Source organism: Lissotriton vulgaris, chromosome 7 (assembly GCF_964263255.1).
Source record: "Lissotriton vulgaris chromosome 7, aLisVul1.2, whole genome shotgun sequence".
NCBI lineage: Eukaryota > Metazoa > Chordata > Amphibia > Caudata > Salamandridae > Lissotriton > Lissotriton vulgaris.
This window is the reverse complement of record NC_141695.1, coordinates 82,214,996-82,228,118: the sequence shown is the minus strand read 5'-3', so window position 1 is coordinate 82,228,118 and position 13,123 is coordinate 82,214,996. Positions and strand designations below refer to the sequence as shown.

At 38.7% G+C, this 13,123-nt stretch overlaps 1 protein-coding gene across 2 annotated transcripts in view; it reads right to left on the bottom strand.

Moving 5' to 3' along the window:
• Window positions 1-13,123, bottom strand: part of LOC147700831 (DBH-like monooxygenase protein 2) — a 564,025-nt gene that overhangs the window by 258,068 nt on the left and 292,834 nt on the right. Inside the window, exon 12 of one of the 2 annotated variants that reach the window (XM_086928504.1) lies at window positions 8,012-8,117. The exons of the other annotated variant lie outside the window; for it this stretch is intronic. Within the exon in view, the coding sequence (XP_086784630.1) occupies window positions 8,012-8,117 (106 nt within the window). The remainder of the gene's footprint in view (window positions 1-8,011; window positions 8,118-13,123) is intronic. 2 annotated transcript variants of the gene reach the window in all.

The following is a 13,123-nucleotide window of genomic DNA, read 5'->3' as shown; positions in this document are numbered from 1 at the left end:
ACATGGTAGGAAAAGTAACTTTGCCAATAATGTCAGACATTAAGATATGTACAATCAATGTAGGGGGATTAAATGACTGGAAGAAACGACAGAGATTGAGTCATTTTGTTAAATGAAATAATATAGATATACTGTGTATACAGGAAACCCATTTACCCTGGGCTAAAAGGAAGTTGTTGGATATGCATGGCTATACTATGCTAGGATGCTCATCACAATCATCTATGATTAGAGGAGTGGCTATTTTAGCTAAATGTAATTTGGGGGGGGGTGAAACGTACTAAAACCGATGGGTCTGGAAGATGGGTCTTGGTAGAACTAAATCTAGGGATTACACTCTGTGTGATCTATGGCTCAAATGAAGATGAGCCTATGGTATATGATAAAGTAGAAGAAGAGCTGGCTAATTGGGGTTCCCCCATGATAGTATGTGGGGACATGAATATTTCGGCTGATTGGAGACGAGGAGGTAAATACACAGGACGCAAACATAAGGTATATAGAGCTCTTGGCTCTTTAATACAGTTGCATGGTCTGGTCGATGTAAGGGGGGAAAAAGTGCCTGGGGATCCAGGGTTTACATATTTCTCACATCCGGCGCATAAATATTCTAAACTGGATTATTTTTTTGTGTCAATGGGGGAACTCTGTAAAGTCAGAATTGTTAAACTTCCAAGAATAGTCTCAGATCATAACCCTTTGATATTGACATATAAAGTCCCTAATACGTTGAGGAAAACAACAAGATGGACATTTGAAAGGAAACTTCTAAATGATGAAAGGTTTGTAAAACATATTAAACAGTGGGCGAAAGAATTTTTTGAGATTAATAGATATAGTACATCCAGGAATGGAGTATGGGAATCCTTCAAGGCATCATTAAGGGGGGAGACGATTAGCTGTGCGGCCAAGTTAAGGAAACATGATAGAAGTAAAGTGGAAAAACTCACTTCAGAACTAGTAGAGTCGGAGAAACGACATATAGAGGAAATAGTCTCAGTCAAGGATGGCAGTGAGACAGCCAGAAGTATGGCTTTGATTAAGGGAGATATTTTAAAAGTAATCACGCAGAAGGAGATTGGAGAATATCAAGCATATCGAGCAAGGCGGTATGAGACTGGCGAACAAGCCGGAAGAGCATTAGCGCTGCGCATTAGGCAAGAGGCTAACAAAAATAAAATCCGTAAGATCAAGTATAATGGGGTAGAATATACGGATCCGAAAATGATAATGGATGTGTTCCAGAATTTCTATCAGAAATTGTATGATCAGGAGTCAGGGGACTTACCATCCAGCCAAGAGTATGGGCCACTAGGCCCAATATTAGAGGAGGAGGATAGGGAGCAGTTGGACTTAGATATAACAGCAGAGGAGATAAAGATTGCATTACAAGAACTAGCGGATGGTAAATCTGCAGGCCCAGACGGCATACCAATAGAAGTTTATAGGGTTTTAGGGGAGGAAATTCTTCCCTTGCTCGAAGACTTATTTAATGGTATAATTTGCTCTGGGAGGATTCCTGATACTTGGAAACAAACGAACATTGTAATATTTCATAAAAAGGGAAAACCAGAGGAGAATACCGGTTCATATCGGCCAATTTCGTTGATAAATGCGGATGCCAAACTTTATTCTAAGGTATGGGCTAAAAGGTTAGGGAGAAATATTGGTCAACTTGTCTCACCGTGGCAGCATGGGTTTGTCCCAGGGAGAGGCACCACGGAACACACGGTGCGGGCGATCTCGCTATTTGATGCAATGGCAGCCACGGGGGGAGATATGGCCATGATTCTCTTAGATGCCGAAAAGGCTTTCGACCGTGTGGTCTGGGATTTTATGTGGGATGTTTTGGCCAGAAGGGGATTTGGAGAGAAATGCAGGAAAGCAATAAAGGCTATGAATATGGTAGACAGTCAAAATATCGAGTTGGAAATATCGACCTACCATAATATCGAGTCTGAAATATCGAAGAAGCATAATATCGAAGGCAAGAATATCGTAGGACAGAATATCGACCCAAGGTAAGTAATATCGAAATACTTAATATCGATGTAAGTAATATCGAAGTTAGTAATATCGATAGCATATATATCGATGTTAATAATTTCGATGACACTAATATCGATATTTGTATTATTTTATAGTTTTTTATTATGTATGTGTTATATGTTTAATTTAAGTATTTAAAATAATTACTATTATATGTGTATACATTTTCTATAATAATATATAACTTTATAAGGAAATTTGATGTTTTAGTACCGGAGCGGGTTGTGGGTTTATGGGGGAATAGGGTGGGAAGTAATTTAATTATGGTACGTTGATTAATAATTAGTAGGATTAATTAATTAATTATAATTATTTGCTAATTAATATTGATTAATTGGGAAATAATTAATTGATTAATTGATATATATTTTCTGTAGCGGGATGTGGGTTTATAGGGGAATATGGTGGGGAGTAATTTAATAATAATTAATTAATTAATATATGTTTTTAAATATTTATAACTAATTAATTGGCAAATAATTAATATTAATTAGTTAATTAATTAATATAATTTTGTACATATTTAAAATTAGTAATTAATTGGTAATTAAATAATATTATTTAGTTAATTACATTAATTAGAGTAATTTATTTATATATATAATTTTTAGTTACTGTTAATTAATTAATTGGGGAAAAATGATATTAATTATTAAATTATATTAATTACAGCTTATGTGCTGATATATTTACTTTATTGTTATTGTTAATTAATTATTAATTGCTAATTAAATAATATTATTTAACTTTGGGTTAAGGAGTATTTTTAGGGTTCAGGGTCATTTTTGGGTTTTTGGGTAAAGGGGTATTTTTAGGGTTCAGGGTCAGTTTTCAGTTCTTGGGTAAAGGGGTATTTTGAGGGTTTAGGGTCAGTTTTCAGTTTTTGGGTAAAGGGGTATTTTTAGGGTTCAGGGTCAGTTTTCAGTTTTTGGGTAAAGGGGTATTTTTAGGGTTCAGGGTCAGTTTTCAGTTCTTGGGTAAAGGGGTATTTTTAGGGTTCAGGGTCAGTTTTCAGTTTTTGGGTAAAGGGGTATTTTGAGGGTTCATGGTCAGTTTTCAGTTCTTGGGTAAAGGGGTATTTTTAGGGTTCAGGGTCAGTTTTCAGTTCATGGGTAAAGGGGTATTTATAGGGTTCAGGGTCAGTTTTCAGTTCTTGGGTAAAGGGGTATTTTTAGGGTTCAGGGTCAGTTTTCAGTTCATGGGTAAAGGGGTATTTTTAGGGTTCAGGGTCAGTTTTCAGTTCTTGGGTAAAGGGGTATTTTTAGGGTTCAGGGTCAGTTTTCAGTTTTTGGGTAAAGGGGTATTTTTAGGGTTCAGGGTCAGTTTTCAGTTGTTGGGTAAAGGGGTATTTTTAGGGTTCAGGGTCAGTTTTCAGTTTTCGGGTAAAGGGGTATTTTTAGGGTTCAGGGTCAGTTTTCAGTTCTTGGGTAAAGGGTTGTTTTTTGGGTTCAGGGTCAGTTTTCTCGACTGTTGCACTCTCTGGAGTGGGAATAGTAATTTTATCCCTATGCTATCAAACGCTTTCCCTACTGTTCCACTCTCTGGAGTAGGAATAGTAATTTTTACCCTTACGCTATCCAACGTTTTATATAATTAATTGTTAAAATATCACATGTTTATTTTATTTTTTATATTACTTACATTTTATTTATGTTATTGTTTTATGTTTGTAAATGTATTAGTAAATTAGAATATATTTCATTAATTTATAAATTAGTAAATTAATTATTAATACTTATTGTTCAGTACATATATATTATATATTTACTGTATATATTTAATTAATGTATTATTAATATATATGTATTATTTATTAATTTTAAACATTATTAGATACTTTTAAATATTTATATTTTATTTATTAGTGTTATATACTTACTTTTACATTTATATATATAAAAAAAATCGATATTTTTAACATCGATATTTTTTACATCGATATTATTTTTTCGATATTTTTGTACTTACCATGTTGTAGATAGGATGTCGATATTTTTGCCCTCTATATTGTTGACTCGATATTCTTGTAGGTCGATATTTCTGAGGTAAAAATTCTGTCAGTGATCCTATGTATATGGATCCTGTAGCCAAAATTACTACGATGGGTTTGCAGTCGGAAGAGGTGGCTATCAGAAGAGGTACCCGCCAGGGATGCCCCTGTTCCCCGATACTTTTCTCACTTTATATCGATCCCTTAATTAGGAAAATCCTCGCCTCTGATAAAATATCTCCTGTTATAACTAATAGGCATACTACCAAATTATTGGCGTATGCGGATGATTTGGCAATAGTCACTAATAATCCGCAAACGGCAATGCTGGAACTGAGCCAATTGGCACACGCGTTTGGATCAAGTTCTGGGTACAAACTCAATGAGGAAAAAACAATAATAATTGGTACAAATAATATTCATAAAGTCGACCAAAGGTATGTGGACTCTGCGGTATATCTTGGGGTTAGAATCAACGCAAATGTGGGGAAAATCATACAGGAAAATTATCTACCCTTGATTACCTCAATAGATAAAGAATTGAGAAGAATAGATGTTTTACACTTATCCCTGATTGGTAGGGTGAATGTACTGAAAATGTCAATGTTTCCCGAAATTATTGTATCTATTTCGTGCCATACCTTTACTAGTTGAAGAGGGTCTGTTGAAAAAAATGAAAGCTGTCTTTTCGCAATTTGTGTGGCAATATGGGAAAACTCGGAGATCATTGACTCGACTCTCCGCACCATTGGAGAAAGGGGGTTTATCTGCACCAAATCTGAGGTTATATCATTGGGTTTGTCTAATGATGCAAATGAATCACCTATTGAGATATGATGATATAGAGGTGCCGACTGGTTCATACAGAATCCCCACAATCTATGAATTAATAGTGGGAGAAAGGGCTCTGGGGCTTTTAACACGAGAAATAAAATCTAGATATTTCAAAAGGAGCAAAAGCAAAATAATGCTAAGTGCGTGGGGCACATGGAAGGCTATATTGAAATTTCTGAAGGTCCCGAAGATTAATAGCACAGTAGATCTTTGGAGCTCAAACCCATTTACGCATCTTGGACAGAACAGAAACAGTAGGACATGGAAGGTGTCGGGTATTAGATGTCTGGGTGATGTCATGTGTAAGGATGAATTATTGGATTTTGACCTCCTTCAACAAAAGTTTGGTATACCTACTAGTCAATGGTTCTTATATAGACAACTAGAGCAAACAGTGAAGTCATTTAGACGTAGGATATCAATTCAGGAGCTAAACCCGATTGTGAATTACGTAAGGAATGGTGGCAAGAAGATTAAAATTGGGTATAGTTATCTTTTACAGGGTGTGGGAGACGACATAGGACAAACGGAATCTGCTTGGGCTCAAAAGATTAGGTATCCAGATATAGACATTGATTATGCTCTTGCACTGAACAAAAACATATTAAGAGCAACAAATTTAAAAGCACAGCATTATAAGATGATCTTTAACCTGTATTATACCCCTGCCAAGCTGTTTAAATGGGGTAAAAGAGAAAATGATAGATGCCCTAGGTGCGATCAAGGCCACGCAGATCTATCTCATGTGTTTTACACCTGTCAGAATCTTAAGCCAGCTTTGATAGAAACGGAAAGGTTTTTAACGGGGCTGCTAGAGCACCAGATCTCTCTATCCCCAACTACTGTATTGATCGGCAGGGACGAAAATCTCAAACTTGAACAAGAGGCCGAAGCATTTATCTTTCTATCCATGGCTGTTTTTAGAATTTTAATTGCGGCGGCCTGGAAAGATTCTGTAGCTCCCACCTTTCAGATGTATTTAACTAGGCTGCTGGGAACGCATAATATAGAGGAATGTCTATACAGATTTAAAGGAAAGGGGTCGAAAGACTTTGGTAGGAAGATTTGGGCTCCTCTTAGAAACTGGAGAGAAACTAGATGAATAACAGTAAGCAGATCCAGAGTCAATGTTGATTGACTCTCCTACATAATACTGTGTGAAATGAAGTTGGTCTTATGTCATTTATTAATTAATTGTTAATATTTATAAGATGTATAATATGTATATAGTAACTCAATGTCTGATTTTATCCTGTTGATCTTTGTAATTGTTTTTTGATACTCAAAACCATCTCAATAAAAAAAAAAAACAATTCACACAAAACAACAAAGGTTACAGGGACGTTATAGTTAGGGACAGATTTTACTCATACAAAACCAGAGCAATTCACCCGTTATAGTTACCTGAGCTAACTATAACTCAAGCCCCCTCAATGCACTGCTTATGATCTCACATATTACATCACTCATGATTTGGTCAGTGACATCACTGATGACAACACTGAGGATTATCCTGGTTGATGAGGGATGGAACCCTGAAACCGGTCCTAGGATGCATGTTTCTGGCCCAGGAAGAATGTGACCTGGCAGTTTGGGCTGGACTGTGTCCATAGAGAGTAGGGTCAAGATTGATTTGCCTATGGCTGGGTGTAAACTGAAATTGTATTGGGAGCAAAAACAATAGATTTTGGCCTGGGTTGATGTTTGACATTGTTTAACATTCTGTCCAATAATTGTTCTTTTTGCATTTGTTACCTCGAGTGGGATGGGTATGCCCAGACATTGGTCCTGTGCTCTCCATGCAACTGGAGTCAAGCTACTCTCGCTGATAAGGGGTGAAACACCAAAAGCAGTCCTAGGATGCTTGTTATTGATCCAAGGGAGAACATGGCCTGATATTTCGGACTGGACTGTTCCCATAGGGAGCTGGGTCGAGACTAATTTGCATATGGCTGGGTTTAAACTGGAATGGCTTTTGAGAGCAGTAAAACAATGGATTTAGGCCCAGATCCCTGTACTGGTGTGAATGTTTGACATTGTTAAAAATTCTGTCCATCAATTGTTCTTTTTGCAACTTTCAAAAGTGGCATTTTTAGAATTGTAACTTAAAATGTGACTTAACGAATAAATATGATTTTAAATTACAATTTATTTGAGTGTAAACATGATTTCTTTATCTGTTCCCAATTTGTAGTTAGCATTTATTAAATGTAATAAGGCAATCCAGTCTTAGTGGATAGGAGAGATAGCTTTATAACAGTGAAACACGACTTCGGGAGTTTTTCATTTCCATGACGTATGAAACTTAAACCCATGCGTCTCTCTTTGTAAAACTAAGCTCCTTACTCTAGGGCCTAACTTAGGGGTGATTTATAAATATTAAAAAGGAATGCTTAGGCCTGGCAAAAGGTTTGAAATGGCAGTTTTAAAACTGCACACACATGCTGCAGTAGCAGGCCTCTAGACATGATTTAAAGTGCTTCTTTAGTGGGCAAAACAGTGAGTGTTGCAGTTTACTTGTAGTATTTAATTTACATGCGCCAATACATGGTTGCAAGTTTATTCCAATGAAACACTGGGTTTTAAAAAATCACACATCAATGATAAAATATGAGACAATAAAACACAGCCTGAAGGAGAAAGAGTATGCACTTTAAAGAATCATTCCTGTCTAATACAATTGCATTTGTGAAATGTCACACAAAGGCATTTCAGAGTCAGGTTGTTCTCAACATTCAAATGCTATGGTTATCACTTTACAAATGACACATTTTCATGTCAAAGAATAGAACACCACAGATGATGTTTCAATGTAGAATGGCAAACATTAGCTTATCCTGTACAGATGAAACAATGTGTTAAATGAACACTGAAACAAGCAACATTTGATTGCTACCCTGCCAAGCCCAAAAAGTTCATAATTCACCAGCCTTGAATTGTAGTGACTGCATATTGGCATATTACACAAGAGCATTGAACATAATAAATAATCCCTTAGTTCAGGGTTTGGAGCCATCTATAAAGAATTGAACATATAACAGCTCAAACCTTGCAGTTCTACATCAACAGTTTAATATATCCTCATGCACAAAATGTACTTTTTAAAAATTCTTGATATGGAAATAGAACACAACTTACATTAGAATGATACACAAAATTAACCTGAAGAAATTCCTTTGTTGCCTTTTGCATTAGTTCAATACTATAAGGGGTCCAGGGTATGGAGTTCAAAACATTGGGATACCTGCAAAGAAAAGACAGATTGCTTAAAAATGCCATTTTGTTTCCTATATCACTTTATTAGGAATTCCCAAATGATGGTGAAATGAACTACCAGGAGCTTTCAAACATAGTCCCCAATTGGGGGCTCACAGCCCTGAAGTCCTTTAGCACTTGACGGTATCTCCTTTTACTGAGGCTAACGCCGCACATCAAAGGTGGACAACCCACTCTAACACTATCCTCATAATATGGAAATCACTGAGAGGTGGGGAGAGGCAGCGCCACCTACCTTTGATGTGCTCTTTGTTACCTCACAGGCTACCCCCATGGACCCAGGTATAAGGGATCACAAAGACAGAAGAGGTACTCCAACCAGGGCTCGGCCATGTGCTACCCCTGATGATAGGCTACAGGAAGCACAAATGGCCGAGCATGTGCCATCACTGGTGGTCAATGATGTCACTTCCACTTACCCAGGTGATTTATAATGGAGCAAACAGACGGAAGTGCTATTCTGCCATGCAAAGCCTTTGAACCTGTCACTACTTTACCCATGGATTTGTTACTCCTTTTAACTGTCTAACACAAGATTCAATTACTTACAAGTAAGAAGTATTAAATATTTACTTCCGTGTTCAATATTTCTAATCCCATTTTTGTTAATAATGGAACAATTATGTAATGCTGTCATATTAGCAAAAACGGGTCGGTCGACTAATTGCTTCAAATGTTTCTTTAAGACCTTCAGATACAGGCAGCCCCACACACTATCTGGCTTCATCGTGAATGTCATTACGACCAGACAAGTGAGGTATGTCCTACAGGACACAACAGGCATCTTTCAGAGTTTGGCAGACAGGGCATGTCACTAGAACCGAGGCAGAGTTATGTGTCCATCAACCTGGTGGTGGTCCACTTGCTCTATCTGGAGTTTGAAGGATCTTCAGATTTCTGCTGTTGGTACCGCTGGTGTCTCCCCTGGTTTAAACCCTCCATAAATGACCTGTATCAGCCTGCCCATCCTATTTAGAGCAGACAGTACTTTTCTTTTTGTACCATCAGCGAAGCCCTGGCAGTCCCAAATAAAAATTAAAAAAAATAACACCAACACATTTAGAAAAAGCACCCAGTTATCAGGGTCATCATTGTTTTGTTATTCATGAAATAGTCCCGCTTTGGGAGATTGTTTTTGTAAAACAAAAAAGTTGGCAGAATGACAGCATGAAACATTGCATCCACTCAGCACACTTACAGTGCCTTCAGAGGAGCCTCAGTGGTAGAGGCTCCCTTAAATAAACATGGATCTCTACCAGGTCTGCAGAGATTTCTAAATAGGATGTGAAACATTTTTAAAAGACTGATTATGAAATTCACTCCAATCAACATGTGATATTTTTATCTTCATAGCCACATGGCGGATACTCTAACCAGAGATTGTTTAGTTTGCAAGTGTCTTCGCAAGCTCTGCACTGCATCTGAAACTTTTTCAGCAAATACTCCCACACGCGTGTAGATGGCATTATCAGACTGCGCAGCGACTTTGCACTGCCTTCAGAAGAGATGGCAAGGAGCCACAAATATATATCAACCCTACACACTGACATCAATTCTTTTTGATACTCTTGTGAGCCTTTGGGTGTGGATCAATTATGACAGATTACAAACATGGCATAGTGGAGGACCTAACTCAGTGCCTTTATGGGAACATAAAAGCTCACTCCACAGAACAGACAGCTAGGAGGGTATTGAGCGATCTGCAGTCGGAGAGAGAATCCACTAGAAAGAGCATTACTGAAGGTAAGTGATTTGTTCTTTTGATGGATACCTCTACCTCAAGATTCCTCACTCTGTGAATGGATATGAAAGTAGTACCCCACAGACAGTGATGGATCTGAGGACTGGGCCTTTAACCAGTTCTGCAGGACCGCAGCGAACAATTCCCTTGCTTATGGACTTGAAAGTCGAGACAGTGCGGGGTGAATGTGTTGACAGATGCACATGTAGAAGCCTGGCATATGTCCCCCACCAGAACACACTCCCCAGTGCCCTAGGGGTAGCCTTGGTTATTGAGGAATGGGCCAAAATGCCATAAAGAAGCTCCTTCTTTTCCAAGGTGCAGCACATTTTTAGACACAGTTTGATCCATTTTGGGAAGGTACATTTCAAAATGGCCCTTCCTTTTCTAGTACCAAGGAATCCAGCAAACACTAGTAATCCACCCTTTACATAATATTTAGTTGTATGTTGAAACTAAGGGCCCTCTTCACATCCAATTTATGAGGATGTGGAAGAGAAAAGTAGATAGAAAGTGTGATTGACTCCCCCATGTGGAAGGGCCACACTACTGTTGGCAGAAAGAAGCCGAACTTTAAAGCACCAAGTTGTCAGGGAAGAATGTGATATATGGTGGGTCTACTGACAGCCAGTGGCGGCTGTTGACTTTTTAAAGTGGTTGGGCGTAAAATTAGTGTTGGAGCACACCGTGCGAGCGAGCGTAGCAAGCGAGACCGAATCACCTATGGAGGGTTCGGGGGGGATACCCCCCCCGAGAAAATTTTGAAAAATTAGTAGACAAATGGTGCATTTTCAAGACTTTTGGAAGCCACATGTGAGAAACAGGCCACTGCCTCCCCTCAAACTATCATCAGTTCCAAGGCCTTATAGAAATCCAACTTATGTAAGTTTAGACAGAGACCGTCCAACTCTTTCAACAGGAACTGCAATGAGGCACAACTAAGTATGGGCGGAAAATCCGTTCCGCTCGCAGATTTTGCGGATTTTCGGTAAATTCAAGACCCGGGAATGCTTGCGAATTTACCGAAAATCCGCAAATTCGCATGCAGCGGATTTTTTTTCTTGGTGATACAATTTTGCGGCGTGCGGCGTAAGTTTGCAATTGCGAACATGTAGGTGCGGCGGGCAGCAACAATCTTGCACTCGCAAAATTACAAAATTTGCAATTCTGCACAAGAAATCCACTAGCAAGCAGCATAGACCTTCTGAAAATTATGATTTTTATCAGAATAACTCCTCAGGTTGACATTTGCCTGCCCTTTTCTGGATTTGAGGCCTTTTGACTTTCTTTGGATCACTTTTGGATTAGAAATCAACTTTCACAAGTAAGTTTGTTTGGGGCATTATATTTGCTGTTCTGCAGAAAAACGAGTTTTGCTAAACTGAAAGCACTCAGCAGGTGCAAAAGTTCAAATTCATCATTAGTAACCATTCCCTTTAGTGCTTCCTGACTGGGGCCCCTCCAGAGTTCAGTTGCTAGTTGAAACAATTGTATGACCCTGCTCTGACCCTCACACCCGGATCATAGAATAGCTACAAGTAGGCCACAAAGGTCCTGGAAAAAAAATTTGCACTGCAACAGAAAGCAAATGGCAGATAAGGAAGCAGGTGCCAGACTGGAATTTTAAAACAGTGACACATTAATAAATCAACCCCAAATTAATTCATGTCAGGTGAAGCAGGGCAGGTGTGCTTTCTTTTTCCCCCCCATAATCTACAGTGATGATGATGAACCGGAGGGTGGCATTGATGTACCAGAGGGTGGCATGGGTGAAACAGAGGATGGCAGTGTTGAAACAGAGGGTGCTGTGAACCTGTGATGATGAACCAGACGTAGAAACAACATATTCGCAACCGTTGCGTGCCGACAAGTAAGTTCGCAATTGCGAACTGGTACAAAATCCTCGCAAACTGTCAGAAATCCTTACGAACACTATATAAACAAAAATATCCGCAAATTCGTGAGAATTCCCAGATTTTGCGGATTGCGAGCTCACAAATTTGCAAAACGCCAGATACGCAAAATTCGCCCATGCTTAGGCACAACCACAACACCTTAAATAGCGTCATCAAACTCATCTATCAAATCTTTTAATACACCCAGCACAGGACCTGCCACTTGTATTTTGGAGATTAGTGGGCCTTTCTGAGCGCAGTTTAGTTGGAAGAAGGGATGCTACTGTAATTGACAGACAATCACAGCATATAGGATACAGTTAAACGTACAGCAATATACTCGGCCACATTAATTACAACCCAGACTGCACCAGCATGGCCCCACGAGAGGCCTGGGCTGTCAGGTACATTAACGCTTACACATGCCCAGTACCTCACAAACCAGATCCAAAACAGGTTATTAGAAAGCTTTTAAAATGTGTCAGAATTATTCAGCAGCAGCCGAGGTGGTGGTTTTTCAGTCACCTCATTAAAAATGCTTTCATTTTATCAGTGTATAAAATCAAGTATGTATTGTATTCCTCATGTTTCCCTACATTTCTACTAAATAAGAAAAATAATAATCATTAAGAACAAGCAATGGCATAGCCAATAGGTCTCGCCTTTGGGACCGTATAAGTGGTTAGCCATGCAACAGTTGATGTTGTTGCACCAAGGATATTGTGCTGGATAACTAAACACTTATAAAGTCCCAAAGGTGAGACCTATTGGCTATGCAAATGCTTGTTTGTAATGCCTTTGTTGTTGTTTAAGTACATAAACAGCAAACACATTCATGTAGCAATATAAGCATACCCAGAAGCATATACAGACAAAATGTAGAGAGATATGCAGTGAGACAATACACAAAAGGCAACATGCAACCACAGGTGGTTGTCAATGGATGCGCTGATGGCTGTATGGGGAATACATAAAGAGACTGTTGTATGACTGTATGTGCATATTATGTGGATCGGTGTTAATCACATAACTAGCTTGAAGCACATGCAAACATATGGGTGAACACCCGGGTGTTAGAGGATGGATCAATGCGCAGGTAGGAGTGGATGGATATGTGCTTGGTTGAAGGTGGCTTAGGGATGAATAGGTATGGATGGATATACAACTTTATGCAGATCCATGTGGATAACTGAGCAGGATAAGTGTGCGTTCACGGGTGGTTGGGCCAAAGATTAAGTGAGTGCATGGCTAGGGGTATGGGTAGGAAGTGTGGATATTATTGCATATGTGAATAGAGGAATGCATAGGAGTGGGAGCCTATGCCACCATCAACATTTA